Source organism: Salmo trutta, chromosome 35 (genome assembly GCF_901001165.1).
Source record: "Salmo trutta chromosome 35, fSalTru1.1, whole genome shotgun sequence".
Classification (NCBI taxonomy): Eukaryota; Metazoa; Chordata; class Actinopteri; order Salmoniformes; family Salmonidae; genus Salmo; species Salmo trutta.
The window spans coordinates 30,180,876-30,200,772 of NC_042991.1; the positions used below are offsets into that span (position 1 = coordinate 30,180,876).

General features: G+C 45.7%; 2 protein-coding genes across 8 annotated transcripts; one reads left to right on the forward strand and one right to left on the reverse strand.

Moving 5' to 3' along the window:
* Positions 1-611: 611 nt before the first annotated feature.
* On the forward strand, positions 612-9,274 carry LOC115175048 (hippocalcin-like protein 1). 5 transcript variants are annotated; one of them, XM_029734196.1, is made up of 4 exons: positions 612-956; positions 5,966-6,553; positions 7,911-8,016; positions 8,295-9,274. In XM_029734196.1, the coding sequence occupies exons 2-4, from the start codon at positions 6,176-6,178 to the stop codon at positions 8,390-8,392; spliced, it is 582 nt and encodes a 193-aa protein (XP_029590056.1). In that variant the 5' UTR covers positions 612-956; positions 5,966-6,175; the 3' UTR covers positions 8,393-9,274. The 5 variants fall into 5 exon arrangements, with proteins under 5 accessions (XP_029590056.1, XP_029590054.1, XP_029590057.1 ...); XM_029734194.1 differs by having other exon boundaries at positions 612-932; XM_029734197.1 differs by having other exon boundaries at positions 612-932; positions 5,972-6,553.
* Positions 9,275-10,640: 1,366 nt separating this feature from the next.
* Positions 10,641-19,798, reverse strand: LOC115175047 (protein disulfide-isomerase A6). 3 transcript variants are annotated; one of them, XM_029734192.1, is made up of 13 exons: positions 19,681-19,798; positions 19,043-19,184; positions 18,468-18,525; positions 17,370-17,496; positions 16,368-16,474; positions 16,103-16,105; positions 15,819-16,064; positions 15,428-15,568; positions 12,302-12,386; positions 12,027-12,099; positions 11,646-11,804; positions 11,273-11,369; positions 10,641-10,857 (listed from the first exon to the last, which is right to left on the reverse strand). In XM_029734192.1, exons 1-13 carry the CDS (start codon positions 19,697-19,699, stop codon positions 10,786-10,788), a joined length of 1,329 nt encoding a protein of 442 aa, XP_029590052.1. In that variant the 5' UTR covers positions 19,700-19,798; the 3' UTR covers positions 10,641-10,785. The 3 variants fall into 3 exon arrangements, with proteins under 3 accessions (XP_029590052.1, XP_029590053.1, XP_029590051.1); XM_029734193.1 differs by lacking the exon at positions 16,103-16,105; XM_029734191.1 differs by lacking the exons at positions 16,103-16,105; positions 19,681-19,798 and adding an exon at positions 19,407-19,460 and having other exon boundaries at positions 19,043-19,209.
* Positions 19,799-19,897: the final 99 nt, after the last annotated feature.

Below are 19,897 nucleotides of genomic sequence, written 5' to 3' on the forward strand. Positions count from 1 at the left end.
CTCTGGATAAGAGCGTCTGCTAAATGACGTAAATGTAAATGTAAATTCTATCGGCCTAGGCCTTTTATATTGAACAAGGGTCCGTTAACTGACTTGATAACAACCGAATTGACACATAGAATGCAATGTTCCTATGAATTTATATTAGTACAGTATTTACTATTGTAACGTAGTCCAAACTTCTTATAAAATAAATAATGAGTGTAATATGATACGGTTGCAAGACTAACACCAAACGTTTAAACAAATCCAGAATGTGCAATTAAATACCCACACCGATCAGATATCCTTCCATTGGACCTGCAGATTGTACGTGACCCACCAGTTACAGTTACGTTCCCGCTACTGTATCAGCAGAGCAAATCTTGTGGTAGCGAGTGTGGATTGTTCTATATCCTAGTAGGAGGGGCCTATTGGCAGTAATATTATTTGAGAATTTATTACCGAAGGCCTTCATTCAAAAATACATACATTCCATTGCGGGAAAGGGTTATTTTTTAAAAATTAAAGTAGCCTATCAAATGCCATTATGAGGCAGTATAAAAGTAAAACGACTGCTATTAGATGGAAAAGACATCCCCCACGAGAGAATTGGGCGAGTCCGTGTAAAGCAGAGCAGCCGTGGATGTGTCGTATATCATGCAAAATGAGGAACCAGCGTTGCATGAAGAAGTTGTTTATCCTGATCTCTGAATATATTTTCAAACAGAACTTCCTTCAAAAATAGTTTTTAGTTGTGTTGTCCTTTCAATAGTTTAATGTTCAGACTGAATACGGTTGCTTATACCATCTCAAGGTAATTGTAACCTTAATTTACTTGAGTTTAGTTTTTCTATTGAAGCGTTAGAAATAAAAGTTAACGGTATTGAGCCGCAACTTGGACACAACCGGACTGGATAGGCCTACCCATCTTCAGCCGACAGCACAACATCGTAAGCCAGGACTAAGTATAAAACGTTGAGTTTGTGGACAGTTCAATATTTATTTTAATCGTTTTATATGCTCGATGTTGGCTCAATATGGCGATGCGCATAATCTATGTGCATAATCTTGCGTCCTTCAGACTGTAGTTTAAAATCGGCAACTTTCTTGCCATGGTTAGATATCTGATCATGCGTATGACCATGTTGTCACAGTGGTGTTTTCTGCAGCAGAGAGAAGCTCATATGGGGGTTATTGTGGACTAGGAAAATAGAATGGCATATTATATGATTTATGTAAGGTGTGGCAATAGTCAAAGTCGATGTCGTAGCTTTTTTGGGGGGGAAATATAAAAGGATTTATAGAAACATTGAGAGGATTATGGTTGAAGACATTGAATAATTTTTTTCCCAGCAGATATCACATTGTGTCATATTCTACACAATAATATTTTTTTTCTCTCAAGTCACTTTTATTTGGAGATAACAGAACAGGATGTTCAGAATGTATCAGGTACAACTACTACTAGAATGAACCCTCTTTTCTAACAAGTTGAATACAGACGTGTGTCTGCGGTTCTATGTGCTCCAGTTATATCTGCAATGCTTTGAATGCTGTGCCCAGTTGGAGATGTGCCCCAGTTGGCTAGTTACTGCCTCCTCCCTTGCATAAGTCAGCACCATGGTGTTGCCGTGGAGACAGGTGTGTCAAGGGACTATATATGTCTGCTACAGTTCATGCTTTTCTGACACTGCCTCAGTAAACCTCACACTCACAGATGGAAGTGAGAATGGTTTGGAAATGTCTTTTCCCCTCCTCGATCAAATACTGGGTCATCTCCTGACCTAGCTTTTCTCAAAAGTCTCATCACAGCCAACTTTGACAGAGGTGTGAATGAGTGACTTTAACGGTAATCCTCCATAAAGACGTTCAGTTCACTAGTACATATTTAATTGAAGCCCAGTCAGCTTCACAGCATGCTACGGTAAGGAGATTCTCAATGCCAGTACGCTGTCTAGCTGGGTTCTCTCTCCCCAAGCACGTCACGTGATGGATTGGCCATTTGCATTCCCAGCAAAACGCTATGATAAATACAGACGGACCAAATAATATTTTCTCTGTCCAGTCCATCTCTGGAGCAGTAGTCAGCAATGGGAAATGTGCATGTTGACGCCCCCTGACAGGCATCATTAAACGGAGCACCATTGCCAACAATGCTATTCTGGGGGGATACTGGGAATTCTCCAAATGGTTAACAGCCTGCTGTTTGTTTTGACTGTGATCGTCTGGTTCACTGCAGCCGGAGAGAGATGGTGCTTTGTGTTGGGGGGAATCTTTTGACACCAGTCAGGGTCTCCCCCGGCATGTGATGATGTCACTAAGCCTGCCTGTAGGGGATGGGGTCTCCCCTGGCATGTGATGATGTCACTAAGCCTGCCTGTAGGGGATGGGGTCTCCCCCGGCATGTGATGATGTCACTAAGCCTGCCTGTAGGGGATGGGGTCTCCCCCGGCATGTGATGATGTCACTAAGCCTGCCTGTAGGCCATGTGTAAGGTAACGAGCTCCACGGCAACGGTCACCGACACTGGGGTTAGGGGTTACTAGAGTCATGTGTAATGTGTGATTTACTGGACCTGATGATTTGCTACATACCGTTAGAAATGGAAGTGTGTTTGTAAGTCAGAGAGTGGGATTTTCGGGGGTCAGAGGTGAGACAGGACTCACTCCCCAGTCGGGGAAATGCATGCCGTGTGAGTGTGTGGAATCTGGAAGCTGTGCAAAAATATTTTCATTAGCCAGTGGAAAAAGTGGAACAACGGTAGCCATGGTTATTGGGTAAAGGGTTGATCGGGATGGGGGGGGGCTTCTACAGACTACAGTAAGTGGTAGAGCCAGAGCAACAAGAGAAAGACTGTTGTCGTGTTACTGAGAGAAAAGGCAGACATTGGTTGTGTCCAAAATGGCACCCTATTCCAATGTAGTGAATAGTGCACCCTATTCCAATGTTACTTTTGACCAGGTTCCATAGGGCTGTGGTCAAAGGAGTGCACTAGGCCTAAATAAGGAATAGGGTGCCTTTTGGGACGCAGGGCATTGAATGTGAAATAATAATCTCACGGGGCTGCTCATGGTGTGAACGTGCTGTGGAAGGAATCTAGGTTTAATAGGGGACAACCAGTTTCACAATCTCAGAAAATAGACCTAATGGATGTCACTGGAGTTCATATGTGAATTTAGTGAGGCCTGTTCTTTTCCCACATACAAATCAAAAGTGGTTCTATCAGCATATGAAAACACGCAAACTAAACCATTTTTTTTGGTTGGTAAAAAAAGCATCTTACAACAGATAGCACAATGAGTCGTCTGCACTTCACATAGGAGTGACGCCACCTGCTTGAATACCTGTTGGAACGCAATGGGGGAAAATAACAAAGGGATAGTTCACCCAAATGGCATATTGGTTTGCTTACCCTGTAAGCAGTCTATGGACAAGGTATGACAGCAATCCAAATAGCACCAGTCAGTAACATTTTCCACCATGATATAGTCTACAAGGAGGAAGGGAAACGTCATTATACTGCCACCTTCATGCCATAAAAACAGACAAAGACAAACTGCAACGTGCTGACGTGGTACCACTCTAGACACAGTTTTTTTGTGGTCAAATCTGCGGATGTTGGCTCAAACATTAATAATCTGTTAGGTGAACGTTGCAGTTTGTTTGAATCACAAATACTTTCTATACACAAGAAAACAGGGCTAGATTGCCATCCCAACTTCTGTTCATGGCACTGAATACATCATTTGAATTGGCAGTATTAGGCTAAGGTTCTAGCTGTGAAAACACCTGTCAAATGTAATGCTGTGTAACCTGCCAAGTACCAGACTGGGTAGATATCAGCCACTGACACGGTATGTGCGTGACTGCCATTTTGTAGAGCTTATTGTTCTAGGTCTGTGAGGAGATCCACATAGCTTACAGTTCTTCCCTATCTAGCTCTTTTTCAGTAAGACATCCGCAAAGGAAGACATTGCTTTTAACAAACATATGCCCATCCTTCACTGTGTGTAAACTTGAATTGCTGTCCAGCAAAATCTTCATCTTAAAGAATTACTACATGACATTGTTGCTATAGTGTTGTGCTATATAATGCATTATCATACAACTGTATGATAAAGTGGTTACTTCATGGGCATCTATTGGAGTGTAGGCTACTAAGCGTTTTTAAAAACTTTAAAATTAGAAGTAAAAAAATAACAGCCATTTCTATCTGGAATGGAATCTTTTTGGATGTCTTGTGGGTTTGTGTGCAAGGAGGGAATAAATAGCAAAGCCTGTGTTTATGACTGACCTAGCCCTGCCAAGCACAGTGAGCTGGCGTGGAAAACCGTTCATGTGACCCAGTCCAGGGGAGGCGCTGCCTGTTGCATTCTGGGGGTGTTACACTGGGGCCAGGGGGTGCGGTCGGGCTCTGGATGGGTGTGTGTGTCTGTGATGTTTCATTCCCAGCTTTGCACAGCTGTAAACCAAGCTAGGGTTAGTGGTGGTGTGACAGGGAGAGTTCAGGCTACTCCCAATCCACTCATCCCTTAGAGCTCCGTTTACATTGCGACTCAGATCGAGGAAACTGCAGGAAATTACATTAAGGACTGTGGAGTGTGGACACATGATTCTTTCCGAGATGAGAGGCCTTTCGAGAAGCGTGTTAGAGCACAGTCACAAGCCCAATTAGTTTCTGTCCTCTGCAACTGTCTCTGGTATAATCTGTCCTGTGCCTCAGAGGACAGAGAGAAAGAGAGGTAAACGGAGAAAGAGAGAGGTAAAGAGAGAACAGGATCATATGACCTTTTCTCTCTCTGGCCAATAAAAGCTTTGTTGGTAAAGTGGAGGGAGAGGAAGTGTTATATAATGTGTCATTAAATGTGTGCCATGTGTGTGCAGTCACCGCGGCTTCCATGGTATATCCTACCTAGAAATTAGGGTTTTCCTTTGATACGTGTTACTTTTTCTATTGCAAGTTCTCTTTCTCTCTCTCACACACACGGACACCACACACACTTTTACAATAATGCCCTCAAAAAGGCCCAAGAAGCCCCCTGCAGTGGCAAATTTCCTTCAATTTTCCCAGTAGGCTAATTAGATGCGTTCTCTTGTGAATCTGTGTTAAAAAATGACCAATATGCTGTGATGCCAGATTCCCTGTTATTCTCCTCTTTTTCACACATTCTTTCTTTCTCTCCGTCACGCTCTCTTGCACATAGACACACATACAACTGAAAACCCCTGCCTGTGTCTGTAACCACCTCCCACGTGGCCTAACCTAGTTACCTGGATTATCTAATGGTTGGCTTCTGAGGTAACAGCATCTTGTGCCGTGCTGACCTTTTTGAGAGACAAGACTGACGTATTGAATCCTAGAATGCTCCCAGCCACCCTCCTTCCATCGCATGGCAAACGGTCGATAAATTCTCACCGCGTGAGGGCATTCAAGTGGTTGCCTCGGAGACCAGGTCTCGCCCTCCCGAGTGGCACTCGGAGCATCTCAGTTGTCATCTTATCAGTATCACTCTGCCACTGCTCATAGGCTGTTCAAAGCCTCTTTGGTCAAACGTTATAATTAAGCAATAAGGCACGAGTGGGTGTGGTATATAACCACGGCTAAAGGGTGTTCTTAAGCACGGATAGTGCCTGGATACAGCCCTTAAAAGCAGTATATTGGCCATATATCACAAACCCCCGAGGTGCCTTATTGCTATTATAACTGGTTACCAATGTAATTAGAGTAGTAAAAATAAATGTTTTGTCATACCCGTGGTATAAGGTCTGATATACCACGGTTGTCATACAATCAGCATTCAGGGCTCGAACCACCCAGTTTATAATAACCATCATTCAGTATGAATCAACATTGGACTGTTTGAGGTGGTTCTTCAACCTCACAAGTTATTACACAACATCCAGACAAATTGGTTTAATCAAAACCGCACTATCACTGGTGTTTCACTTGATGTTCCTAATGAGAGTGTTCCATCTCCCGTAGGAACAGAGGAAGAGGACATTGATCGAGCAGCCAGCCAACAGACAGACATCTTGAGGAGAGCAGAAGGGGGACCTGCAGTCCTGCGTGGTGGAGATCAGATCCCAAGACTAGCAGCCCAGTAGACTGTGAAAGAGGCTCCACATTACATTTCACCGTAATTTAACCAGGAAAGACCCTTGAGGTTCTAAACTTTGTTGCAGAGAGGCAGTCATGGGGAAACAGAACAGCAAACTGCGTCCCGAAGTGCTGAACGACCTGCGCGAGAACACAGAGTTTTCTGACTACGAGCTTCAGGAATGGTACAGAGGCTTCCTCAAAGACTGCCCCACGGGCCACCTGACCGTCGAAGAGTTCAAGAAGATCTACGCCAACTTCTTCCCGTATGGCGACGCTTCCAAGTTCGCCGAGCACGTCTTCCGGACATTCGACACCAACGGCGACGCCACCATTGACTTCCGGGAGTTCATCATTGCGCTGAGCGTTACGTCGCGCGGAGGCCTGGAGCAGAAGCTGCGCTGGGCCTTCAGTATGTATGACCTGGATGGGAACGGTTACATCAGCCGGGCTGAGATGCTGGAGATTGTACAGGTGAGATGTAGTCTACCAATGAGGTGAGGTGGTTCTGATGGCTCAGTGAACCTTTTTCAATAAACCTCTGAGGGTTTTCCATTGAGTGTCCCAACAGGAATAACCAAATAACTATTTATAGTTCTAGGAAGCACCTTTTATTCTAACAGTACATGGTGCTAGCAGTACATGGTGCTAGCAGTACATGGTGCTAGCAGTACATGGTGCTAGCAGTACCAGGGTTGTGGGTGTGACTCCTGCATGCACCACATATTCTGAATATGTGTCATTGTCAATGTTGATAGTTCTGTCCGTTGCTTTGGATAAAAATGACTGATAGATGGCCATATTAATGGTAGACTCAGCGATATGATGTTGCATGCACGAAGTAAGGACAATATCCGGTCAATTTTCGCAATAACTAATGATGAGGCCAAACTTCTTTGATGTTTTGATCCCATAGCTTGAAAAAGAAAAGGAGAGCCTCACTCTAGGAGCTCAGATGCAATAATTTAATAACCAAGGTTTTGACAGACAAGCTGTCTGGATCTGAGCTTATTTTCTTAATCAAGTGTTCTACTCTGCTAGCCAGCACCTCGCCTAAACAGGCGTGTGTTTCTTTCGCCTCCAGATTAATCCCATAGCTACCACACTGTAGCGTGAAGCGCACCCGTGCACATGTGCAGATACTGTGTGTGACCATGTGAGAGACAAAGTCTTGCATCGCGCTCATCTCAATATCTGCGGTGCTGCTCGTTGCAACGTCATCTTGCTGAGTCTACCTTTAAAATTGCCATAGTTTTCACTGTGGATTCTAAAGACCTCCGACAGGATCTGTCTCTCCTATTTACGACTTTTCTTTTACTGTATATATCTGCGTGATATGTTCTTTATTACTCACAGCCGTGATGTCATAAACATATTTTTACCACAAGTCATGAACATCGGCTGCGATTTGTTCTCCTTTTATTCTCCTTTATCAACATGGTGATATTTGCTCTCCCCACCATCGTGGCCTGAGCAGCCTGTTCCGTATCAGTGTTGGCTCAGGCGATTGTGTGTGTGGTGCTGATACAAATGAACCTGAATAAACAAATTCCCTTGTTAAAGTGTCCTCAGACCATATGCTCCTGTCTCAGTGATGTTTTTATAAAGCTAGAGACCCCGTGAGGATTTTTCCAGGTGGTAACCTGACTGCAGAATAGTTCCATTCTGACAGAGAACATTGAATACTTTTTTAAAGGCACTATTTGCGATTTACCCTGTTGTTTAATGGTCAAACTGTGTACACATTGATTCTTGAAGAATGTAACTTTTTAATACCTTACGAGCTTAATGAAACTGTTTTGCCCAAGATACATTGCTCTTCCTTCCGCAGGCGATCTACAAGATGGTGTCCTCAGTGATGAAGATGCCAGAAGATGAGTCGACGCCAGAGAAACGGACAGATAAAATCTTCAGACAGATGGACGTAGACAAAGACGGTGAGTTTTTCTTTGCTTTTAAACATCTCGTTCTTCGACTTGTTCTAGCGACAATCATTTACAGTGCAAACTTGAGTCCACAAAACCTGAGCCTACATTATGTCTTGAATGGGTATTTCACTTGAGCTCTTATGTGCTATGTCTGTGTATTGAAACAGTATGGATTTCTGGTGACCTCGTTCAGAGGTTTCCCCCCCCCCCTGCTGTGCAAATAATGTGATTTTTGGTGTTTACAGTGTAGTGTGTGTTGCTAACCTGGGGTTTCTTCTGGACTATAGGTAAACTCTCTCTGGAGGAGTTCATCAAAGGTGCCAAGAGTGACCCTTCCATCGTCCGGCTCCTGCAATCTGACCAGGGGACCGCTCGCCAGTTCTGAAGACAGATACACACACACACTTCTGAAGAAAGGAAAGTGGAGAGATCGCTGTATCATCCCCCATCCAACACACACGAGAAAGAGGTGGAAGAGGCACAGTTGTCATTACAACATCCATATCAGGCAGCCATTTTATATTCTCTCATTCCATGTCTTGTTTACATCATCAGTAGTTCCCTAGCCTGATCCCAGATCTGTTTGTTCTCTCTATTGCATGGAGTTGGCAAGACAGCACAAACAGATCTGGGACCAGGATAGCAGTTTCCAATATCCCAATGCAGCGGTTTCAAAATGCATTCTACAGCGATATATGTTTTGCATCATGAAACATCAAATTCTACACCCACAGTACCACTGATAGACTCTTATGACATTTCCTTGCAAATGTTTTACTTAATGTTTTATTTTTGCTTGCCTTACTTTAGTCAAAGTGAAGTGCCATATCTTAATATTTGTACTGAATGTATTATTACACTAGTAAGTATTATCACTTTTTCCCCTGACGTGTCACGGTAAGAAGAAATCAACCAAAACCAATATTTTGTACGTCAACCGGGGCGGCAGGTAGCCTAACAATTAAGAGCGTTGGGACAGTAACTGAAGGGTTGCTGGTTTGAATCCCTGAGCTGACTAGGTGAAAAATCTGTTGATGTACCCTTGAGCAAGACACTTAACCCTAATTATCTACTAAATTACTAACACGTAAAAACCATGGGTCGTCTCATTGCGACCTTTGCTCTAAATGTAATATTAGTTAGGCATTCAAAAATGTTTTTCACTTTAACTATATACTGTTTCTGCAGCACAGGAATTTTGAAAATTTGTTTTAATACCCAACTGTACAGAAAGTTCCAGTGATGTATTAAAACCAGTATATTGTAATCTTTTGCAGTCACTGGTTTGTTTAGCTCCACAGGGCTTGCCAACAGAGTGGATTTTCTCAGTTCCCAATAAGAACACACTTTGGGGACCCTGACCCCGAAAACTACGTCGCAAACGTGTGTTCCCTTAACGTTGTTTTTAGCCTGCTGCTCCAGAAGTACATCAGAAAAAAATTTATAAATGCAACTTTCAGTTGTTTATTTCAGACTTCTTTATGGTAAAAAAAAAAAAAAAAAGTTCTACAACACAAGCCTTGCTTCACTAATATGCTGCTTTTACAGTTTGTGTAGCTAGGATATGAGTACAGTGGGTTGGTTCCAATTGCGGGTGACAAAGATTAAAAATACAGATACACGCTTGCAGTCCAGTGAAAGGGTTAGAGGTTCCCTAGTCCAATTAGAGGTCATAGCTGTGCCTGAGCTCTGCTTGTCATTCTCAGCAGTTTACATGAATAATGAAACAGTGACTTTTTATTCTCTTTATTTATTTTTAACAAAAATGTCATTGTGTGAAAACAATCAAAATAAAGTTGTGTAAGAAGAATCTACACAAGAAGTCCCACATTCCCCTTTGTCCTGCACAGACAATTTAAAATCACTGATGTTCTCAACGAGAACAAAAAAAAAGACTAAATCAGAAAATATAATGTTCAGCAGGTCTGTAAGGCGAAGTCATAGAGTACGAGGATTCTAGATGGATATGACCGGTTTTGGCATGGACATTGAGGGCTTCCACCATTTTAAAGTAGTCAACTGGGTGGGGATTCCTATGGGATAAGGAAGGATCCCATGATTCCATCCGGATCATCAGGAGGGATCAGCCAATGAATGACACTCTTGAGCAAACATTCCATAACTGCAGTTGCCAGTAAATCACCAACTTTGGCTTTTTACCGGTTCAAACATAACACTAGGTGGCAGTGCACCTTTTCAGTTTGCTTGCCAACTTCTAGAAGAAAATGGACTACTTCAAAATGAAGATTGCCTCAATGGCGCTGCCTGTGCACTCAGACGCCATAATGGGACATATATAAAAGATAATATCTCTATCATTCTCAATGGGCGAAGTCTACTGCAGGCCACGCCTCCCCACTTGACAGACAGACGGAGATGATGTGTGAAGCTGCATTTCTCTCTGGCCCTGTTCAAATACTTCAGAAATGTATACTTATTTCCTTCCCTTCTACCTTCCTTTAAATGATCACAGATCTGAATTGGTTGGATTGGTCAAATTGTCTGGTAACCTTGCTTGCACCTCTCCTATCCTTATAGACCTCTCCTTATAGATCTGTGCTCTATCAAGGTAACAAAGGAAGGATACTTTTCTAAATTATTCAAACAGGGCTATGCTCTTAATTTCTTTCCTCTTCTGGAGTACTTCAATAACTGGGCGACCCAATCTACACATTGTTCCATGGGAGAGAAGAGACGGGTCGCGCCAAGTTAGACCAGACAGACAAGATGGCGCCCAACCGTATCCGTCTGGATCGGCCTGCCCGGAAAGCTGGGCTCTCACAACTCTTCCTTCCCAATGTCGTCGTCCAAGTCCACGTCACTCAGGTCGTAGTCATCCTCCACGGGAAGCTGAGGATAAAAGATGTTAGAACTGGCCAGACAATACAAAATATGGGTCATAGTCATTAGTGTAAACCGTTGCAAACTACAGCAAAACATTTTGCAACAGAAAAAGTTTTTGAAAGAAAACAATATCAGATGATGCCATTTCAGTCCGTTTGGTTTCTAGTCAATACTGCCCTGTGATGTATTCAATGAGTCTATTCTCCCTGACATCTGTTCTACACTGTACATTTATATCTGGAAGTTTGGTAATGTTCTGTAACGTTACATCCTCCTGAACAGGCCCCAGGCAAGACTTGTCCAAAGCCATTCTTCACCATTTCAAAAGAAGCTCAAGTCACCTCGTTCAGCCAAAACTGTATTATGGTAGGAAAACGTCCGCATCCCATCCACCCCGTGACCTTTGACCCTTCTCACTCACCTCTCCATCTTTGCCGTCCCAGGCATCAACTGAGTTGATCTTAGGCAAAGCCCCGCCCCCAACGGTAGCAGTGGAGCCGCGGCCAACAGATAGATCCCTAGGAGAGACAGAAGATACACCTCAGAATGCTACTGTGGACATACTGTATACTGATTGGCTGTTCACAAGGACTTTAAAATCATCTTGGAGCAGAAGCATTCAGATCCAGTATCTCACCAGGAAGAGAGTTGGGCATGGGTAGGTCCCAAATGGCACCCTATTCCCTTTATAATGCACTACTTTTGACCAGGGGGAATAAAGTGCAATTGGGATGCATCCATGAGCTACTCTATACTGTGTAAAGCACAAAATGAGCAGACATCACCCCCCCTACCTGAGGAACTCGTGAATGCCGGTCTCGCTGAAAGAGCCCTTGAGCAGGGCGAACTTCATCTTGCGGGCGTTGATGGCTGTCATGGCGGGGTAGCCGAACCCTCCGATGCCCAGCGACGCCTCCAGCTCCATCTGAGCACCAGCCTCAGTCCACAGCCAGCTAGAGAGAGAGAATCAAATTACACTAAATAAATTCTATTGGGTTGAATTGATCCATCCACAGTCTGAGATCAAATTCATTCAGCCAGACAGTTTGAAATCGACTGCACTGAATAATCTACAAATCCTATTGAGTACTTCTTTAGGATACAATTATTTGTAAAATCAGTCATTCTGCTGAGTCGGTGATGCGCTCAAACACAGCCTCTTTCTATATACTGACCCCCACATTTTCTTCTTGTACTTCTCTGCCATCTTCATCATCACCTCCAGGTAGCTGTTCCTGCCTGCTGCACCTGTAACAAGGCAAGAGGAAGGAAAGGGACAGGTCAGTCTTGTACAGATCCAAAATGGCCGATCAATGCACCATCATGAGGTACAATGACTAAATGCCATATCAAATAGCCTGAGAATATAAGCATAAATTGATATAATAGAAGTTAGCATAGTAAACTGGTCAGAACTGGTCCAAACTGGCATAGAGTAGTTCCATCTAACCTGTGTCCAGGATGTGGGGCAGCACAGCGATGACACAGAGCTGGTAGTCATCGCAGGTCTTCTTCAGGACATCTGCGTTAAGGATCTGAGAGTCACACACACACCATTCAGAATCAAACAGTCTGTCTTAAGAGGAACACTAAACTTCAAAAGGAAGATTATCTTCTAGTTCAAATATATATATTTTTATTATGATTAACTTTGATGGAGAGCATAAAAATGATATCTTGGAACCTTGTGGGTTACAATTTCATTGTTTTAATGCTCTCAAACACCCAGACCGACACACACACACACCCAGACCCACACCCACACACAGACCCAGACCGACACACACACACACACCCAGACCGACACACACACACACACACACACCCAGACCGACACACACACACACACACACACACACACACACACCCCCAGACCGACACACACACACACACACACACCCCCAGACCGACACACACACACACACACACACACACACACCCCCAGACCGACACACACCCAGACCGACACACACACACACACACACACACACACACACACACACACACACACCCAGACCGACACACACACACACACACACACACACCCAGACCGACACACACACACACACACACACCCAGACCGACACACACACACACACACCCAGACCGACACCCAGACCGACACACACACACACACCCACCCAGACCGACACCCAGACCGACACACACACCCACCCAGACCGACACCCAGACCGACACACACACCACACCCAGACCGACACACACACACACACACACCCACACACACACCCAGACCGACACACACACACACACCCATACCGACACACACACACACCCCCCCCAGACCGACACACACCCACACCGACACACACACACACACACACACCCAGACCGACACACACACACACACACCCAGACCGACACACACACACACACACCCACCCAGACCGACACACACACACCCACCCACCCAGACCGACACACACACACCCACCCACCCATACCGACACACACACACACACACACCCACCCATACCGACACACACACACACACACACACACCCACCCATACCGACACACACACACACACACACCCACCCATACCGACACACACACACACACACACCCACCCATACCGACACACACCCACACACACACACCCACCCATACCGACACACACCCACCCATACCGACACACACCCACCCATACACACCCACCCATACCGACACACACCCACCCATACCGACACACACCCACCCATACCGACACACACCCACCCATACCGACACACACCCACCCATACCGACACACACCCACCCATACCGACACACACACACACACACACACACACACACACACCCACCCATACCGACACACACCCACACCCACCCATACCGACACACACACACACACACACACCCACCCATACCGACACACACACACACACCCACCCATACCGACACACACCCACACCCACCCATACCGACACACACACACACACCCACACCCACCCATACCGACACACACCCACCCATACCGACACACACCCACCCATACCGACACACACACACACACACACACCCACCCATACCGACACACACACACACCCACCCATACCGACACACACCCACCCATACCGACACACACACACACCAGACCGACACACACCCACCCAGACCGACACACACACCCACCCAGACCGACACACACACCACACCCAGACCGACACACACACACACACACACCCAGACCGACACACACACACACACACACACACCCAGACCGACACACACACACACACACACACCCAGACCGACACACACACACACACACACACACCCAGACCGACACACACACACACACACACACACCCAGACCGACACACACACACACACACACACCCAGACCGACACACACACACACACACACACCCAGACCGACACACACACACACACACACCCAGACCGACACACACACACACACACACCCAGACCGACACACACACACACACACACCCAGACCGACACACACACACACACACACACCCAGACCGACACACACACACACACACCCAGACCGACACACACACACACACACACCCAGACCGACACACACACACACACACACCCAGACCGACACACACACACACACACACCCAGACCGACACACACACACACAACACACCCAGACCGACACACACACACCACACACACCCAGACCGACACACACACACACACACACCCAGACCGACACACCACACCACACCCAGACCGACACACACACACACAACACCCAGACCGACACACACACACACACACACCCAGACCGACCCACACACACACACACACCCAGACCGACACACACAACACACCAGACACCAGCACACACACACACACACACACACCCAGAACCGACACCCACACACACACACCAGACCGACACACACACACACACACACACCCAGACCGACACACACACACACACACACCAGACCGACACACACACCACACCACACACCCAACCGACACAGCACACACACACACACACAGACCGACACACACACACACACACACACAACACCCAGACACACACACACACACACCCAGACCGACACACACACACACACACCCAGACCGACACACACACACACACACACCCAGACCGACACACACACACCGACACACACACACACACACCGACACACACACACACACACACACACCCAGACCGACACACACACACCGACACACACACACACACAGACACACACACACACACCCAGACCGACACACACACACACACCCAGACCGACACACACACACACACCCAGACCGACACACACACACACACCCAGACCGACACACACACACACACCCAGACCGACACACACACACACACCCAGACCGACACACACACACACACCCAGACCGACACACACACACACACCCAGACCGACACACACACACACACCCAGACCGACACACACACACACACCCAGACCGACACACACACACACACCCAGACCGACACACACACACCCAGACCGACACCTACACACCCAGACCGACACCTACACACCCAGACCGACACCTACACACCCAGACCGACACCTACCTCAAGCAGTTCCGGAGGAGCGGCATTGTCAGAGAACAGGTCCAGAGCACGGGCGATGATGTCACCTCGGGTCCTCCCCCCCTGGTAGTCCTCAGGCTCCTCCCCCTTCTTGAAGATCTTAATTGTGGGGAATCCACGGACCTGCAGACACGGGAAGAGAAACGGGAAAAACCTCAGCCCTCGGCCACACTCGGTAGGCAAATGTTGTGGAACGTTGCTGGTAGAAATGTCCTGAATAGAGCAGACGCGATTCCTGTATTTCTATATAAATCAGAATGTTAGAAATATATAATGTAGAACAATCTGAATGTTCTGCTGTTGTGTGCAGGCAGACAGACATCAGTGGTGATGCTACACTGATAGTATCTGACTGGTGGGTGTTCCTGCTCACCCCGTAGCGGCTGGCCAGACCCTGGTGCACAGTGGCGTCCACGGCTCCCAGGTGGACCTTGTCCTTGGTCTGCTCCTTGACGGCCGAGGCTGCAGCCGCCCACTCAGGCTCCAGGCTCTTGCAGTGGCCACACCAGGGGGCGAAGAACTCCACCAACCACACTTCACCACTGTCCAGAACCAGCCGGTCAAAGTTGTCATCAGTCAGCTCCACAACATTCTTCTTACTTCCACCACCACCACCACTCTGGAGAAAGAGTATGTTTAATTAGACGTACCACTTACACTCTGCGCAAAATGTTTAAACAAGAAGACTTGACAGGATTCTGAAAACCCTGGGATTTTATTTCATTATTTCAACACGTTGCTAAATCTGGCTAAATTTATGTTGTAGGACACAGGACTTATGTTCAGTAGGGTACAACGTAGCAAAACATTTTGTGACGGAAAATAACTAGTGTTCTTGTTGGACAGGTAGTACCTCCATATTTCACTTTAAACGTTTTGTCCATACTGAACATGACCCAGCCAAGGCGTCAGTAGTAGTTACCTGTCTGCTGTAGTCAGAACCACCTGACCTGCCACTCATCCTGTCCTTCACTAGAGTACGGAGAGTATTCAGGGCTGCGTCCACTATGGCCTGGCTACTACGCCCACCTGAGGGAGGGAGATTATTAACACCATTAAAGCCCAGCAATCCGAACACATTGATGTATTGTTGTCTTGACCTTTTTATCCTTTGTGCTGTTGCCTGTGCCTAAATGTTTGTACCATGTTTGTGCTCCTACCATGTTGTGCTACTGCCATGTTGTGTTGTGTTGCTACCATGCTGTGTTGTCATGTGTTGCTGCCATGTGTTGTCATGTGTTGCTGCCATGTTGTGTTGTTGTCTTAGATCTCTATGTAGTGTTGTGATGCTTCTTGTCGTGATGGTTGTTTTGTCCTACATTTCTTTTTTTTAATCCCCATCCCCGCAGGAAGCCTTTTGCCTCTTGGTAGGCCATCATTGTAAATAAGAATCTGTTCTGAATTGTCTTGCCTAGTTAGATAAAGGTTCAATAAATACAAAATATTGCCAGAAAGTCACATGGGTTGTATTCACTAAACACCAAACAGAAGAAAACTAACCAAAAAATAGAAAGGGATAACCTGAATGTGTCAAATTAGAAATGCTTGTTTTTGTTTTCCATTGCAAAAATGTTTTGCTGTGGGTGTGCACTAATGAATACGACCCATTGTTGTGTTTATTAGGCACCAAGAGAAGAAAATGGACTGAAACAGGGAGGGACTACCTGATCCAATAAGAAACGCTGATTTTCCTTTTCAATTGAAAAGCATTTTAAAAATGTTTCCCATTGCGTGCCCTAATGAACACAACCCTGGTCCATGTTAAAGGTAACTTCAATATGACATCATAATACAGTATATGCCATTCAGCAGACGGCTCTACATGTGGTAGGAATTGAGCCTGAGGATGACGCTGTTTGCTTTACAATGTCATATCTCTGAGTCTCCCTTTAAAGTCAGGGAAAGGCCCAGCTACTAGACGTACCTTGGTAATCATCAGGCTTGCTCTTATTGGCCCCAAAGATCTTGATGGAAGGGAAGCCTCTGACACCGTACTGACCGCCCAGGGACTTGTGCTGGTCGGCGTCCACCGCGCCGACCTTAACGATGCCCTGAGGGGGGAGAGAACAGCGAGAGGTTACAGTCAATGTCACCACTATCATCATTACTGTTGCCAGAAATAATCATTGCATCCCTCATTAGTATAGCTCATAGAGTGCTGATGATCTCTATTTGTTTTGTACTAGAAAGATATACACCCAGGACATGACACTGATAAGCAGTAAAAGATGCAGCTGCTTATAGTGAACGCGGTATAGTGATCAGCTGCTTATAGTGAACGCGGTATAGTGATCAGCTGCTTATAGTGAACGCGGTATAGTGATCAGCTGCTTATAGTGAACGCGGTATAGTGATCAGCTGCTTATAGTGAACGCGGTATAGTGATCAGCTGCTTATAGTGAACGCGGTATAGTGATCAGCTGCTTATAGTGAACGCGGTATAGTGATCAGCTGCTTATAGTGAACGCGGTATAGTGATCAGCTGCTTATAGTGAACGCGGTATAGTGATCAGCTGCTTATAGTGAACGCGGTATAGTGATCAGCTGCTTATAGTGAACGCGGTATAGTGATCAGCTGCTTATAGTGAACGCGGTATAGTGATCAGCTGCTTATAGTGAACGCGGTATAGTGATCAGCTGCTTATAGTGAACGCGGTATAGTGATCAGCTGCTTATAGTGAACGCAGTATAGTGATCAGCTGCTTATAGTGAACGCGGTATAGTGATCAGCTGCTTATAGTGAACGCGGTATAGTGATCAGCTGCTTATAGTGATCAGCTGCTTATAGTGAACGCGGTATAGTGATCAGCTGCTTATAGTGATCAGCTGCTTATAGTTATCCAATTATCCTGCAGGGATGTGATGGCTACATGGGGAGTGCACTGTAGTAATGTGCACTTTATGTAGCTAGTGACATAATGCTTTAATAAAACTGAAGTTGAATTACAACATCTTAAGTTGAATTAATATTGGTGTGTAATATAAGTGACATAACACTAGTTGTAGAGTTGTAGAGATTTACCTTCAAGGCTGTGGCTGTTTTCTTCCAGTCAGCAGTCAGGCTCTGGCAGTGTCCACACCTGTGGAGACAAACAGTTAGTCTTCCTGTTCCAGGCAGCAGACGACACACAGCCTTACATCCATCTGCATTAGCAGAGTGGAGGCTACACAAATACAATCACTGAGTGATAATGAGCAACTCTGGGTTTGCATAGACCTGCCACAGATGTTTTTCAGTCAGGATGCGTGCATTTGCTTCAACTTTATGCCAAAGCGACGATGTGTTTACTAGCTACTATTTGAACTTCTATATCAATGTGTATTCAGTGATTAGAACACTGCAGAAATGTTGACAACTTCCTATTCTTCTTGACAGACAATGTTTTCTGTTCTTCACAATACATCTCTATCCGAACTTTCTGTAACGCTACAACCTCCTGAATGCGCCCCAGGTCTACAAACTATTTTGTGTCCCCCTCCTTGGCAGGTTATTGGGATAAAGAGATTTCATACAACGCTAGCTGCTTGGTGGCAATTTAACCCTTGTGGGTAAGTTCTCAGTATCTCATTGGGCCCCCATCAGATTCAACCACTCACCAAGGAGCGTAAAACTCGATGATCCAGAGGCTGTCGCTCTGAAGAACCTCCCGGTTGAAGTTGGAGGGGTTGAGTTCAACGACATCATCATTAGCAGAGTAGAAGCCCTGGGCCATCAACACCAGGGAATAACCCAGAACACCTGGTGGGAAAGAGGCAAACAAACACTGTCCAAGACCATGTTCGTAGCTTGAAATGATACATAGCTGTTAGCTTGATAACACATACAAACGTTCAATTATGTAGGGAATAGGCTACAGTTCAGCAGAATAATATATTTTTTTTTTAAGTTGGCACATCAAGCCAAACTCCAGATAACCATTTTAACCATAAGTAGCTAACTAGTTTACAATCCAGAACCTACTTCATCAGGTTTGAATTCAGCTTGTCGCCTTTTAGCCATCTTGTCGTTGTCACTAGTTAACTAGTCTAGGTCACGAATTATTAATATTGCCAGAGTGAATCAAAATACAATCTGATTCAGTAGCATTAACTTCAGATAGCTAGCAATCTTGGATCCATCTTATGGCCACCATGACCGAACCTTAGCTAAATAGCTCTGTCCTTTTTTACAACGGCATTAACTACAAACCAATATAATACTAGTACATCTGAACAAGCTGTTTAGACTTTCTTACCAAGTAAAAGCCCTCTCATGATTCCAGTGGATCTCTGTGCACCAGTCCAATGTAATTGTCCTGAGCAGCTCTGTTGCAGAAAAGACCAGCGCTACAAAAAGAGAGGGCGAAATGTTTTACCGTGGCCCACGCTGATTGGCTCCCTGCCGGCGGTGCCGCGCGACGTCCAATCAGAACTCGACGTGTAGTTTCCCCAGCCAGTACAGGATGGCGTGTA